Source organism: Prunus dulcis, chromosome 4 (genome assembly GCF_902201215.1).
Source record: "Prunus dulcis chromosome 4, ALMONDv2, whole genome shotgun sequence".
In the NCBI taxonomy this organism is placed as follows: Eukaryota; Viridiplantae; Streptophyta; class Magnoliopsida; order Rosales; family Rosaceae; genus Prunus; species Prunus dulcis.
Window position 1 is genome coordinate 22,422,293 of NC_047653.1, and position 15,146 is coordinate 22,437,438.

Consider the following 15,146-nt stretch of genomic DNA (forward strand, 5'->3'; position numbering starts at 1 on the left):
TAACAAAAATAATTTAAAATGAATAGTAATTGTCATTTGCCATGACAATTAGTGGAAACACACTTTTCCTTTTGTAAGAGCTGACAGTATTCATGTGAACAATAACAGCCATGCCCTTTGCCATGACAAATGAGAGGAAGTGCTCTCAATAGTCAGCTTCCAGGTCAGAAGAAAAAATGTTGGAATTTTGATTTTGAAATTTTTTTTTTTGGGGTACAAATTTCTTGAGGGATGAGCTTGAGCTAGCCTAGCAGCGTATTTTAGTGAATCTCTACAATGGTTGTTTGGTCTTATTTTGTTGGCACCAAAACTTGATGTTTATACATCCAGCTCCAAGTTTGGGCTATCATTAATAATTAAAAAAATCTGGAAAAAGAAAACCAGAATGCCCTCCTCTTCACCTGATCAATGCTAGACACCTGTAGCGGGTGGCCTTTGCACCCTCTTGGACTCCCCTCTTTGTTTCTCTCTCTTTCACCCTTGAGTGAGCATTTGACACCTCGGAGGGCTGGCCAGTTGACTCAGCATCAAAACTTGAAAATCGTAAAGCAACATCTAAATTTCGAGTATACTTCTTTACTTTTAACAATTGCATGATTGTCCAAATAATCTTTGCAAAAATTATAGGTTTCGTTTGCATTATTCATTTTGTTGACGCTCAAAAATGGTTCGGCACTTTTGAGCCCAACTTAGTGATAAAGTGAGATGGATGATGGGTGAAAATGAGGGCCTCCACCATGTGAGTGAGGATTGGGGCAAGCGATAAATATACAGAAGACAAGATATACGTGGTTCACCCTTAATAAATGGGCTACGTCCACGGAGAAGTATATTCTCATTATTATAATGATGTGTATTTACATTTGTACAAGGGGTTGGACCCCAAATATTTGTGAGAAGAAGGGTGAAGCCCATGACTAAAGATCAAGCTCAGCCCAAAAAAAACCTCCTCTAATAAGTGGAGAATGGTCTCCTTTTATAGATGAGGGGGAGTCTACACATCTTGTAATATTCTAATGTGGGACTCTTTGCCTTGCTTAGATTTGCTTCTAGTTGCTTGGTCAGATATGGTATAAACAGAAGTCCCCTAAGTTCTTAAGTAAGGAGGTACTCCTTGGTTGAGAACTTGTAATTTTCAATGCACTGACTGAGCAACACCTTAGTCTTCTTCAAAGTAGTGTGGTGTGGATGGTGGGGTGCCGAAGGCATGGCTCGCGCTAAATGATGACGGGGTGCCGAAGGTATCGCTCGTCGAATGATATCAGGGTGCCGAAGGCATCGCTCTCGTCGAATGGTGACGGGGGTGCCGAAGGCATCACGCTCGCCGAATGATGTCGGAGTGCCGAAGGTACCACTCTCGTCGAATGATGACGGGGGTGCCGAAGGTATCGCTCTCATCGAGTGATGGCGGGGTGCCGAAGGCATCGCTCTTGTCGAATGATGACGGAGTGCCGAAGGCATCGCTCTCGTCGAATGATGACGGGGGTGCCGAAGGCATCACGCTCTCATCGAGTGATGACGGGGGTGCCGAAGGCATCGCTCCCGTCGAATGATGACGGAGTGCCAAAGGCATCGCTCTCGTCGAATGATGACGGGGGTGCCAAAGGCATCACGCTCTCATCGAGTGATGACGGGGGTGCCGAAGGCATCGCTCTCGCCGAATGATGACGGGGGTGCCGAAGGTACCACTCTCGTCGAATGATGACGGGGGTGCCGAAGGTATCGCTCTCATCGAGTGATGACGGGGTGCCGAAGGCATCACGCTCGCCGAATGATGGCAGGGTGCCGAAGGCATCACGCTCGCCGAATGATGACGGGGGTGCCGAAGGCATCGCTCTCGTCGAATGATGATGGGGTGCCGAAGGCATCGCTCTCGTCGAATGATGACGGGGGTGCCGAAGGCATCACGCTCTCCTCGAGTGATGATGGGGTGCCGAAGGCATCGCTCTCGTCGAATGATGACGGAGTGCCGAAGGCATCGCTCTCGTCGAATGATGACGGGGGTGCAGAAGGCATCACGCTCTCCTCGAGTGATGACGGGGTGCCGAAGGCATCGCTCTCGTCGAATGATGACGGAGTGCCGAAGGCATCACGCTCGCCGAATGATGGCAGGGTGCCGAAGGTATCCCGCTCGCCGAATGATGACAGGGTGCTGAAGGCATCACGCTCGCCGAATGATGGGAGGGTGCCGAAGATATCACTTTCGTCGAATGATGACGGGGTGCCGAAGGTACCACTCTCGTCGAATGATGAAGCTTGTAGAACAAACTTACCAATGGTTATTGCCGATGGCTAATAATCTTGGGTTTTTTCTTTTGTCGTATATGTCGATAAATTTTACCAATAATTATTGCCGATTAATAATTTTGGGTTTTTGTTGTGTTGGCATGAATGCCAAGTGCCACAGGTGGGCCTCCACTAGATTAGTGGTTACTACTGAAGATTTTAATAAGGCTTGTAGTGCTTATTTTGGATGAACCCATGCATGTGCCCCTTTTGATTTTGAGAGGTGGCTGGGGCCACTATTAACTCAATATGGCTCTGAGCAATGAAGCCCACAATTCGGCCGTGGGTATTTGACTACCGATGGGGAACTCCAATTTTTGAGAATGTTGGGGTGCCGTTCGACAAAGTGAGGCATGCAGATTTTTATAGAGCCATCCATGTAAATAGGCTCTTCTTATAATTCCACCAGGGTGATACTTCTGTAAGAAGGGTTATTGTTTGGTAGTGGTCTGTCCGTGCCTCTTGGCCCAATTGTCTGGACCTGCCGAACAGTAAAGGAGAGATGGAGAAGAGGTCACACAAGGGCTGTAGGGTGCCGTTTGGCAATATTGATTATCCAGCCGTGAATAATGAGTTCTCATCATCTCTTGGGCATTGATGGGAAATCGCGGAAGTCCGAAGCTGTAAAGCATTGAACTGCAGAGCATTTTGAGGTCAAGGCATTCCGTGGTGGCTTGGATGAGAAAACTCCATAGGGGTGTTGTGTTGTCGATTGGTAGATAGCCATTGTGATGGCATGATGAAGCTTACGGCATAGAATGGATATCGGACGGCATGTCTCATTGTGCCATGCTCTCACATCTTGGGTCGGCGATTACCGCACATAGTTTTCTGATTGGATGCCATTATCCGAGACTTTTTGGCTTGTATTACCGTTCGGCGGGGCTACTTTGACCCTTCCCCAAGAAGGTGGGCATGGATGTTTTGCCGACGGCATGTTGCCGTTAACACCTTTCGAGTCGACGTCAGATTGCTTTGGCCCATACGTACGAGCGTCGCCGGTGAGGAGACTAGCTAGGCTTAGATGTCTTGATCAATCGTTTGGCATGGTGCCGTACAGTAGGAATCTCCCAGCTTTTTATGTAATTGCATGGCTGAATGCCTTTTGGTGGTTATCATTTTGATATTCACCATGCATGTTGGCAGCCCCCCTCAGTAAAGTATGCAATGTGGGCTCCCTTCAATAATGCTTTCCAAGGAATATGCCGAACGGTATGTCATGTAAAGAAAAGCTAGGGTGGTCCATGTATTTCCTCTTCTTCTGACTATTATATTGCAAGGATTTTTCTTCTGCATGTCACTCCTTTGGCACTCACAGTTGTTTTAGCATGGGATTGCCGAACGGCAACTTAGGTGATGCCGATTGTAAGGGTGCCGAAGGGCACTGAAGAAAGGGAGAACGACAGAAGCCTTTTGCGTCGTTTCCCACAGACGGCGCCAAACTGTTGATGCTCAAAAATGGTTCGGCACTTTTGAGCCCAACTTAGTGATAATGTATGATGGATGATAGGTGAAGGTGAGGACTTTCAGCATGTGTGTGTGAAGATTTAAGCAAGCGATAAATATACAGAAGACAAGATATACGTGGTTCACCCTTAATGAATGGGCTACGTCCACGGAGAAGTATATTCTCATTATTAACGTGTATTTACATTTGTACATGGGGTTGGATCCAAATACAAAAGGTAAGAAGGGAGAAGTCCTTGACTAAAGATCAAGTGCAGTCCAAATCATCCTTTCCTTAGTGGAGAGTGGTCTCCTTTTATAGATGAGGGGGAGTCTTCACATCTTGTAATATTCCAATGTGGGACTCTTTGCCTTGCTTAGATTTGCTTCTAGTTGCTTGGTCAGATATGGTATAAACACATTTAAATAATTTTTTTTCTTAATATATATATGTCGGAGTAAATACTCACACCCCAATAATGAGCGGATGTGTGGACATAAATCGGACCAAAAGTCCAACATTGCTTAATAATGGTGGGAACGGTCCGGTTCTCACCCCAAAATGGCACTAGAATTGGCATAATTTATCCGGTTCGATTAGATTCTATTTTGATGAAAAAAAATTATAAATTAGGGCTGTTCAGTTTGCTCATAAGCCGGTTTGATTTTTGATTTTTTTTGTTGTGGACCGGAATTTTTGTTATTTTTATTATAAAACTCACCCAAATTTTTATTATTATTATTTTTTGCTAAAAAAATTCACAAATGGCCCAATTTCATGCAAAGGGAGGTGATTGGGCTTTCGAAAAAAAAAAAAGAAGGTGATTTGGAGTTGGACTTGAGGAAAGTTTAGTTATGGGCTTGGAAATTTAGCATTGGTCTAGTTCTACCCAATCTGATTTTTTCACCACAAGAATTCGAACCGAACCAAACTAGTTCGGTCCGATTTTTGGTCAACCCAATTTTTTTCCATTTTTTCGCTCCAACTCGACTCAATTTTCCTCCCCAATTCAGTTCGATCTTCTGATTTGAATGCCCACCCCTATTTGTTAATAAATTATGACCATCAGGACCCATATCCTTAGGTATCAAGCATTTGATAAAATTAGGCCAAATTTAAAGATCTCTGTATCCATTACGATAATAATGGAACTAAGATTAATTACCACCAAAAACAAAAATGGAACTAAGATCTTGCATATTTGAATAATTAATTATCCCATGTTCTTAAGTCAAATGGCTAATTGACCTAACATGCAGAATAACAAGTCTTAAAATGTCTAAGACGCAAGACATGTTGCCTCTCACGACGTCAAATCAGCCAAGAAAGAGCTTTATAACAGCTAAACTCCGTCTCCTTGAACCCTATTTCGCTTAAATCTCTTTACAATACTTAAGAATTAGAGGTTCTTTAGCTCCTATTCGAATTCTCTGCTATGATCTGCTTGATTTTATTCTCCACGTGACACCTCATTTAATTTCAATGAAAAAGTTGACAAATCACATTTTAAAACAAAACAACTTTAATTGCCTAAGTTTTTTTTTTTTTTTTGTTGACAAATCACACTTTGAAATTAAAACCCTAATTGCCTAAAGCATTAACCTGAAACTTATTTTAAAACACAATAAAATCTCCTCTCTCTCTCAACAATCAAATAAACTCTTTCCTCATTTTTTCCCATCCCAAATTGAGAAGATGAAGATTGCACTCTCCCATGTGAATTTTAATTTTGTTGAAGAAAGAAAGGGAAGACGGCACTGTCCATTTCAATTTCCCAATGTGCCCCAGTTGAACATCATTATTTAATTTTATTGAGTTTAATTTTTTTTAATGACCATTTAAACGTATAGGGGCCAAAAAGGAAGCTAACTTATTTCTTGCCACTTTTCTTTCTTTTGGCTTACACATAGCGTTTGCTCATACTTAGTGGAAGGTTGCTCAATTTTGTTTTTATTCCAAACGCATATGCTGCCTAGATAATCTTTTAAGAATGTAATAAGAATGATTATTTTGGTTAAAGTAGAATTAAACGTTAAACCCATAAAACCTATCAAGCATAGATGTCTGGAGAAGGGGAAAAAGAGAAGAAGAAAAAAAGGCACTCAGTTTTTTTTTTTTTTTTTTTTTTAGCAACTAATTGTTTATTTATTTATTTTATAAATATGTGTTGTCAATTTTTTAGCCCTTAGATGAAATTTAAATGAGGTTTCATGTGTAGAATAAAAGTCAAGTAGATCCTAGTGGACAAAATTTTAAGCAGAGGATCTAGATCCCTTTGGTTCACACCACACCGATGTGATGAAAGACTTTGATTGTCTTTTCTTTTTAGTTTCAGGGCACAAAGGTATATTCACATGTTGGAACTAAAGAACCTAATTTGGAAAGGTAAGAAGATAATAATTGGAAATTAAGAAATGAACAACTTTTTCATTCAAATCCTTCATCACAAAGAGAAAATATATACAACTTGGTCAATTGCCAGATAGCAGCAATCCTACTAAGGAGCTAACTAATTCTGGAAAACAATGAAAAAGAGAATCTAGAAAACTGGCCATTATTCCTAATGAAAATAGGTAGGTGATAGATAGTTAATAAGGGAAAGATCATAGGGTCCTAACAATCATGCCCCTTAAGAACAAAACTGTATTCAGGTTTAAAAGAATGGGAAGCGAGCTTCAATGTTAGAAGCATCTTCCCAGGTAACATTGTCCTTGGGAACCCTGCCCACTCTATGAGATGTCGTGTAACCAGCTTGTTGTGGTGCTTGAGAATGCCCATGTTCAAGATTTTGATCTGTGTCCAATCTACCACACCATCATACATTGGTGGTAGAGTGGGTGTAGGAACCACATTTGAGCTAATTTTCTTCTTAAGCAGTAAAACATGAAAGACATTGTGGATTTTTGAAGTTGCTGGAAACTGTAATTTATAAGCAACAGATCCCACTCGAGCAATGGTCTTGAGAGGACCGTAATAGTGAGGAGCAAGCTTAGGATACTGAGAGCTATGGACAATAACTTGGCGATACGACTGTAGCTTGAGATAAACCTAGTCTCTCAACTGAAATTCTTGATATGTCCTATGCTAATCTGAAAAATACTTAATCCTTTCTTGAGCTGACACCAAAGTTTCGCGGAGTTGACGAAGTATTGAATCTCACTATTTAAGTGTGGTATTAACAACATCTACGACAGTACTGCCTAGAATGTAAGAGGTTATATAGAAGGCGGAAGCTTGCCATACACAGCTTCTAAGGGCTTCATCTTGATGGCGGCATGGTAGGTGGTATTATATCACCACTTTGCCTAAGGTAGCCAATTAGACCATGATGATGGATTGTCACCGACAAAGTGCTGGAAATATGTCCTAAAGCCAAACATATGATGCAACTTGAAGGATGTTTCATTACCTTTTACGGTAAATCATAAGAGCAATTACGTCAATTTAGGTAATAGTCTCGTTAATAGCTATCTACATAAACGACAAGTCCATGTGTAATGAAATCCAGAAAGCGATTTAAACAAGTTAGGTTTAGGAGACCTTTCCTTGTAACTTCATACCGTAAAGAGTTTGAGATCATAAGATTTTCAATTGGCATTGACAATCCGCAAAGACCATTATATATTGTATATGCTCAATAGGGAGGATGATTGGTTTCAAGTCATTTGTGTGGAGACACTAAGATAAGTGTATAGGTGTTCACTAGAGAGTGAATTCACTAAACACAATCAACCGAGAAATCTTGTATGGAAGTTTTACTTACATGTCAAACAAGTGGTGTGCGAAAACACTCCATGACCTTGTCGTTGATTACCTATGCAACGACATACACACAAACCCCTTGAGAATAAAGCACACAAACTACGAAGAGAGTAAAGCAAACATACAAGAACACAAAGATTTATAGAAGTTCAGCCTTGTGCCTATGTCTTCTTGGTGATCCGCCTAAGAAATTCACTAGTATGTAAGAACAACTCCCCTTTAGCTCTCACAAGAACCTTAACTCTCTTTTCTCTCACCCTTGCTCAAACTCTTGATGCCCTTGTAAACACCCTAGAATTCACCCTATTGAATTCTCTTATGTTTCTCTTGAAAATTCCTACTCTTCAATTTTCTCCACTCTTACGTAAATTAACGTAGCCCTAAAATTAATTAGGAATAGGAACCAAATCCCAATTAAATTAGGCTAAAAACCCCCAACAAAATAGGAAACTAACCTAACTAGGTTAGAAACTTGCCCAAAACCGTGTTTAAACCAAAAAACACGTTGAAACAAAAAAAAGATGTGACGATCAATCGGTTGGCCAAAACAATCGATCGCTATGACACAGTTATCTTGTGGAAGTGTTGGAGACCTTTGGTCATACTGAATAGTCAAGCTCTCTTGATGACATTACTCCAAAGTTTGATTAAGGGTCATGATCAATCCATAGAGGCAAGTGAGTATACAACAAGGGATCTCTACCCTTAATAAAATGGGATAATGCTATGACGATATGATTCAGGAGTCTTCAACCTCTCCACTCGAAGAGGCAGTAGAGGCTGGGCATGTGTTTAAAGAGCTTGAAGCTCATCCAATACTGTTTTATGAAAAGAAGCTTGTTGAGCTTGTTAAGTGCCCAACGACGAGAGCATCTTCATAACTTCCATAATAGTTGTTTGAAATTCCTTTTGACGGGAAGTCACGGTTGTCACTTAGTGCTACACGCCATGGATATGGGATTCTTATAGTTCTTTTTTAGTGTCAAGTTCGGCCTTTTCTACAGCCCCTACCTCTACTAAGGTAGACGTATGATTTTTCTTGCCCATAAAAAACGGAACTTAGCTTTGGATACCAAACGTTGGAACCCAAGTATTTGAATGTAAGAAGATAATAGTTGGAAATCAATAAATCAACAACTTTTTCATTAATACCCTTCATCCAGTACAAAGAGTAGAATATACATAGTTAGGTCAATTTCCATATGATGCCAGATGGCAACAATCCCACTAGGGAGCTAACTAATTCCGAAAAACAAGAAAAAGAGAATCTCGCAATCTAGCCATTATTCCTAATGAAAATAGGGAGGTGATAGATAGAGAATAAGGGAAAGATCACAAGTGACAGGACCCGACCCAAATTCTGCTTTGGAATCCGGGTCGAACCCTGTGCGTGTCCGACACTTGGCAGGTGCCGGGCACAAATGACCTAATTACCCTTCCATTCGATAAAAAAACAAGCTTGACTCCTACCAAAAATTCCGTAGAGTCTGCCCTGTAATTTGATCAATTCCCAAAACTTACACCTATCAAACAAGCATATATACATAATCCAACTGCCAGCATGCGTAAATATATACATTCCAACAGTTAAATCCTAATTCTAGGGCAGGTTATCAGAGCAATCACTAAGAATTTACAAAAGGAGTCAATTCATTTACAGAAGAGTCCTACATCAGAAAGGGAAAGCGCGGAAGGTGGAAAACGGCCCGGTGGTGGATCATTGTGCACCCCTACTGCCTGGGGGCGTAAAACATTGAAAAATGTGAGTGGACCAAAAACCAATGTTTGAAAAAATACATATAAGAACATACTAACCCCACTGTAAAAACAGTTATGCAAAACTAAATCATTCACTTCATTATATTCGTACTGAAATCAATGCATTCATATATTTATATATATATATATATATATGCCAATCATACTAATGGTCAACATTAACCTCTTAAAAGCATTGAAATCAATTTAAAACTACCACCTAGGTGTACCCTCTTATTTCCATCAATTCCTGATATCCGTCAATTCCTCATATCACCATTGGTGACACGGTCTCGCAGGTCTAGGTGACACAAGGTCAACCCGAGCTGCAAACTCGCAGGATTCAGGGGACATTAGTCAGCCTGATCTGCATTGCTCGCTCCGCACGAGTCCGGGTACCATAGAACTCGTGGGGCAGCTTCAAGCATACTGACTAAACCGAAGGCAACCAATAAAATCCGAAGGCAACATATTTACTGAAGGCAACTTAAATACCGAAGGCAACATATTTATATCTGGGTACCTAAGGTGGCTAAAGAAAATATAAAATTTCTGAAAAATCTTATGAATAACTGAATTTCTGTTAAATCTAAAACTCTGCTGCCATTTATCTGATATTTAGCTAGAATTTCCTTTTCCTATATCCTTAAAGGATATCCTACTCGACAACATATAACTTAAAATATTTTAAAGCACATATCAAATCATGAAGGCACTAATCTTTGAATAAAACTTATTCAAGATCAAATAATGGAATTGAATTGCATAAATCATTTATAAAACAAAAGTCCACTCACAACTGGTCCATGCTCGCTGGACCTTTTGAAGGTCCCTCATACGGGTCAACTGGTGCCCGTGTGCCTGATTCAAATACCATAATATTTTATTAATATAATTACTCAATCTAATATTAAGTTAAAAACCTTGACCCCGGCTCTTAGAAGTGCGTGCATCAAATTAAAGTTGTTTCTATGCCCACATTAACGTTCTTTCCATTTGGAATGGTTTATAAGTGCCTCGGGACTCAAAAAACGCTAAAGTCCCAAAAAGTCAACCAGGGACCCTGGCGGTCCACGACCTCTAAATTCTGACCCGGAAGCTCCTAGAGGTCCCAATATACCTAGGACACACATTCCGTGAGTTTGGTCTCGATCGGACGATTGGATTGATCACGATCGCACTATCGAACGGTTCCTATAACCTTAACCCTAGGGTTGGATTTTTCGGAGTATCCAGAACTCCGATTCATGATCCGTCGAATCCTAAATGATCCTGGAATTGTCTAGATTAACATATCTGAAAATGACTACGATCCGACATCTCAAATGTATTGAACCCAGAAATCACACAATATGCGAGACCCGTTTAGGGTCAAACGTTGTCCAAATTGAGATCCGCAAATTCCTACGCTTGTGACAACATGAGGATCATTCTATGACTAAATGTGGTCCCCATTAAACTGTCCACGCACCTCCACACGCGCCGGCAGCGCATGGGTGGCTTGATAAATTTCTAGCAGTCGGAAAAACTCCAAACTGCAGGGCCAAACTCCTACCCTAGGTAAAACACCCTATTTGGAACCACTTTTGTTCTTGGACCTACCCCAAAAAGTGGCTGAAATCATGCTCTCAAAACTGGCTGAAACCCAAACCAAAAATCAGGGTATCTACTCTAGAAATTTCTGAGATCCTACCCAACAAGTAGCTAGAGCATGAAAAATAGCTAGAAATCCATACCTCACACGTTCAATTTGGTGATCGTATGAGAGAGATCAAGTGATTTGAAAAATGAGCGAAAAACTAGCCTAATTCTTCAATTTTCCAGTGGCTATCGCGGCGGTTGATGGCGGGAGCTGGCTGGGGAGTGACGGTGAGTTCTAGTCGGACGTTTCGGGTCCGGTCTCAGAGCTAGCCGTGGCCGGTGGCGGTGGTTGCGAAGAGAAGAGGTATCGGCTTGAATTTTTTGAAAGGGGGGGAGATTCTGTACCGACAGGAGAGAGAGGAAGGAGGGTTTAAAATTTCTGATTGCAAAAATTACCATTTTGCCCCTCGAAGTAATTTAATCGTATCTTCTTCATTATAACTCCGATTCAAGCCCACTATGTGTCTATGGACTCGTTTCGTCGCGCTCTACACAACAGTGCATGTGGAATTGTCAAATTCTTTCTCGGTCAAAAAGTCAACTTTTCTTTAATAAACTAATCCAAGGGCAAAATTGTCCTTTCTTCTTGATAATTTAATAATTAAATATTAATTAATGTTTGGGTTATTACAACAGGGTCCTAACATTAGATGACCTCCAAATTTCTATCCCACAATATATGTGTATATTTTTCCTTACTCTTACAAAAACAATAGTAGACCATGTGTTTAGGCTAATTTATTTACAACTTTAGATTTGACCGTCATAGGAATTTTTTTCTTATTAAAGTAGATTGCACACTCTGTCGATTTCTTTCGAATTACATCCCTACAATTATATATGTTTAGGTTTATATCAAGGTGTTGGTGCCTAAATTTGGTTCAACAATAGGACAACCTATTCAAGATTAAGGTTGGGCAATTTTCCAAGACTAGGTTGGCGTGACCAACCAAATCGTCCTTTATAACGTTCCAAAAAGAAGTGCGTACAGGGGTGACACTGGCGTGGGCTCAGGAAAAGACCATCCAATGCTTAAGTCAGTCGAGTGTTTGAGAGACAAGTACACGAAAGATTCTGATGCTTAGAACTGCATACCTTTGAGGAAGTGTCATTCAACCTTTTCAATGGTAGACCTAAACGATCTAATCCTTCTGAGAGTAAAACTCAAGAACGACCTAATCATCTTCATGCTAGGAATCCCTTCAAGTAGATGTATCTTGATGAACCTGAAATACCCTAGCACTCTCAGGGCTACGAGTCTTTTAAATGAATGCCAAGAAAATTTGGTTGAGGTAAGCCTTCTCCATCTTAGGCCTAAATTCATGAAGCAATGGACCTACAACCCATATGAGTTCAGGTCGGAAATATATATGTGGCAATAAGGTTTGAGCTCAGGTCAACTGCTCAGACTTGAGCTTAGCCCAATTGCTCAGACTGGAGCTTAGCTCGACCACCTAGCTAGGGCCTAGATGCATTTTACCTCAACACACTAGATCAATAACTAATTGATACCTTTATTTTATATTTAAATAATTAAAATCTTTCCTTGTATGTCTCCGTGTTAGAGAGAGAGGGAGATAATAGAAAATTGTCAAGCAATTGATGCAGCAATTTTGGTTATCAACATCCAAGTGGGAAAGAAAGAAAAAAAAAAAAAAAAAAAATTTGGTCTGTGAGTGCAAGTGAGATCACGAAGACCAATCCTAGCCACTATGTTGATCTGCTCATCTCCACCACCTTGTGCCCCTCCAATCCTAACAAAAATAGTGATAAAATAATAAAACCCCTCTACGCCATGTAAATATCCTGGGAGGCAGGTGGCCTTCCATGTAAATGAAGGTTCAACAAATTTTGGCTATCACTTCTGGTAGAGTTTGAGGATGGAGATGGCGACGTTGGATCAATGCATATAAGACCAGTCAACTAATGCTCTTGTTCTTGGCCAAGTTTACAAGCTCAACACCACTCAAGAGGTGATGAAGGGTTTATGGGCAAAGAAGCAAGCAAAGGTGAAGAGAAGCAACTCAAACAGGTGGAAGCAGAGCAGCCACAGAAGAGGGAAGAGATAGTGTTCTGCACTTTGGTATTGATAGAACCCACCGAAAGAATAGAGAACCCACTAAAAAAAAATAATAAGTCCTCTGCTTCCTTATCTTTCAATTACTTTAGTATTATCCTACACTATTTAACTTGCTCTGCAGGAGGAAAGGCAGTAGCAAGCTTGATATCCATCACTTTTTGCATATTTTATATAATATGCTATATAGCTAGTATATTAGTATAATAAGATTATATTATTTCATCATGGTTTTGAGAGGAATCTATCAAAAAAAAAAAAAAATTTCTTGCAAGTAAAGGTGTGCAGGAGGAGCTTGTGCAGGTTCGTCCACTTTGTTCGTGAAATTATCACTCAAGGAAGCAGACAAACGTGAATGCAAACTAGCACTAAGGTTTGTCTCTACTTTTCATTTCCTCTAGTATTGAGAGGAACCCACGAAAAAAGAGAGAAGGGATATTCAGGTTGACAGCCCATGATATATAATATTAATATGAAAAGTTTATGGTAATATAATACACTATATTTATTTGCTTTCCAATTACTAATTAATAAAAATGAACGGTTTCACCTCTTATATTTTTAGTGGTGGTTTTTATTCCCACATTTATTTTATTTACTGTATGGTGTAGGTTTATTACCCATACAACAATATCTATTTAAAAGGGTGGTGCGGGTTTATCGTCCACGCCTTTACTTTTATTTAAATGTATGGGGCAGAATTAGTGCCCATACAAGCACGTTTACTTTATCGCAAATTTACTTTTACTTAAAGTATGATGTGGAATTAACCCTCATACTTTATGAATTTACTTTACCGCACATTTAATTTTATTTAAGGTATGGTGCGGGATTAACGTCCATACAACAAGCAATTTAATTTATGAATTTACTTTACCGCACATTTAATTTTATTTAAGGTATGGTGCGGGATTAACGTCCATACAACAAGCAATTTAATTTATGAATTTATTTTACCGCACATTTACATTTATTTAAAGTATGGTGCGGGTTTATCGTCCATACCAGTAATTTATTTACCAGCAATTTATTTTATGGATTAATTGTGCTGTATGATGAGTTTTTTTACAGTATGCAGATCAGGACCAGAAGTTCCTTGATCCTCATCATACAATTACATCAGGACTTGAAGATCCTTGATGATGATATTGATATGAGAGCTGGCAGTCTCTCCGGTACTATACTTGTAAACAAGAGATCGGACTTGAAGATCCTTGATCCTTGACATGTAAATAAGGACCTAGAGTTCCTTGATGATGTAACAGTACCGTATTGGTTAAAAGTGCCGTACACATGAATAATAACTGTACTGGCAAATGTACTGCACACATGAATAGATATGTATTCATGACTTGATGAATAGTACTATACATGAATAGTGACGTATGCATAAATATTAACCATTTTGGGTAAACCGTCACTATATACAAAAGGGAACCTGCAGTTCCTTAAACTCATGGATGAGCAATTAAATGAGATGCCAGAAGTTCCTCAAAATATGGACAATTATGTAAGGGCTTGAAGTCCAGAAATATGTACAAAAATTGTAAAAATGTCCATACCATGAGAATATGTGATTTTGGCCCGAAGTTCAAAATCTAAGGGGATTGAATGTCCATACCATGAGAATATGTGATTTTGGCCTGAAGTTCAAAATCTAACAGTGTTGAGAACCTAAAGTTCCAACAGTTAAATGGACAACCCTTGAGGTATTATTGCAAATTGTGGTACACCACATATTTCTTTGGCATAAGAGAATGATGAATTTAATAAAGTTCGATTATGTTATAATCGACACCTCAAGGAAGAAATATATTTTGTGAATTCCGGTTGTTAAAAATACACCGTGAAATGGATAATATCAGTATAAACCTCAAATGATGAATTGAGGCTCCCCACATATTTTGTTATATCTGGGTCGGAAGCCCATGGATCCAAATATATGAGAGATCCTGAACTTGAAGTTGTGGGTATATAGTAGTTAATGCTCTTCACTACTATATTGCGATATTATCGTGGCTTTTACTCAATTCATATTTCATGTCCATTTGAAAAGGGCGAATAAATTCTGAGTTTGTGTTTAGCCCGGGCCAGAAGTTCCGGGCTCACATGCATTGAAATATGAAATTTGGGAGAGTCGATGTGGTTATTTGAACCTATAAGGCACAAGGTTCC

The 15,146-nt window shown here is 39.8% G+C and overlaps 1 protein-coding gene across 1 annotated transcript; it reads left to right on the forward strand.

Annotated features, from left to right (window-relative positions):
• Window positions 1–1,810: 1,810 nt before the first annotated feature.
• Window positions 1,811–2,296, forward strand: LOC117625624. The gene has a single exon (XM_034357156.1). The coding sequence runs from the start codon at window positions 1,811–1,813 to the stop codon at window positions 2,294–2,296; it is 486 nt and encodes a 161-aa protein (XP_034213047.1).
• The last annotated feature ends 12,850 nt before the right edge of the window (window positions 2,297–15,146 follow it).

Bases quoted from the DNA above. Each gene is read 5' to 3' on its own strand.
- LOC117625624 (XM_034357156.1), top strand. From the start codon at position 1,811: ATGACGGGGGTGCCGAAGGCATCGCTCTCGTCGAATGATGATGGGGTG.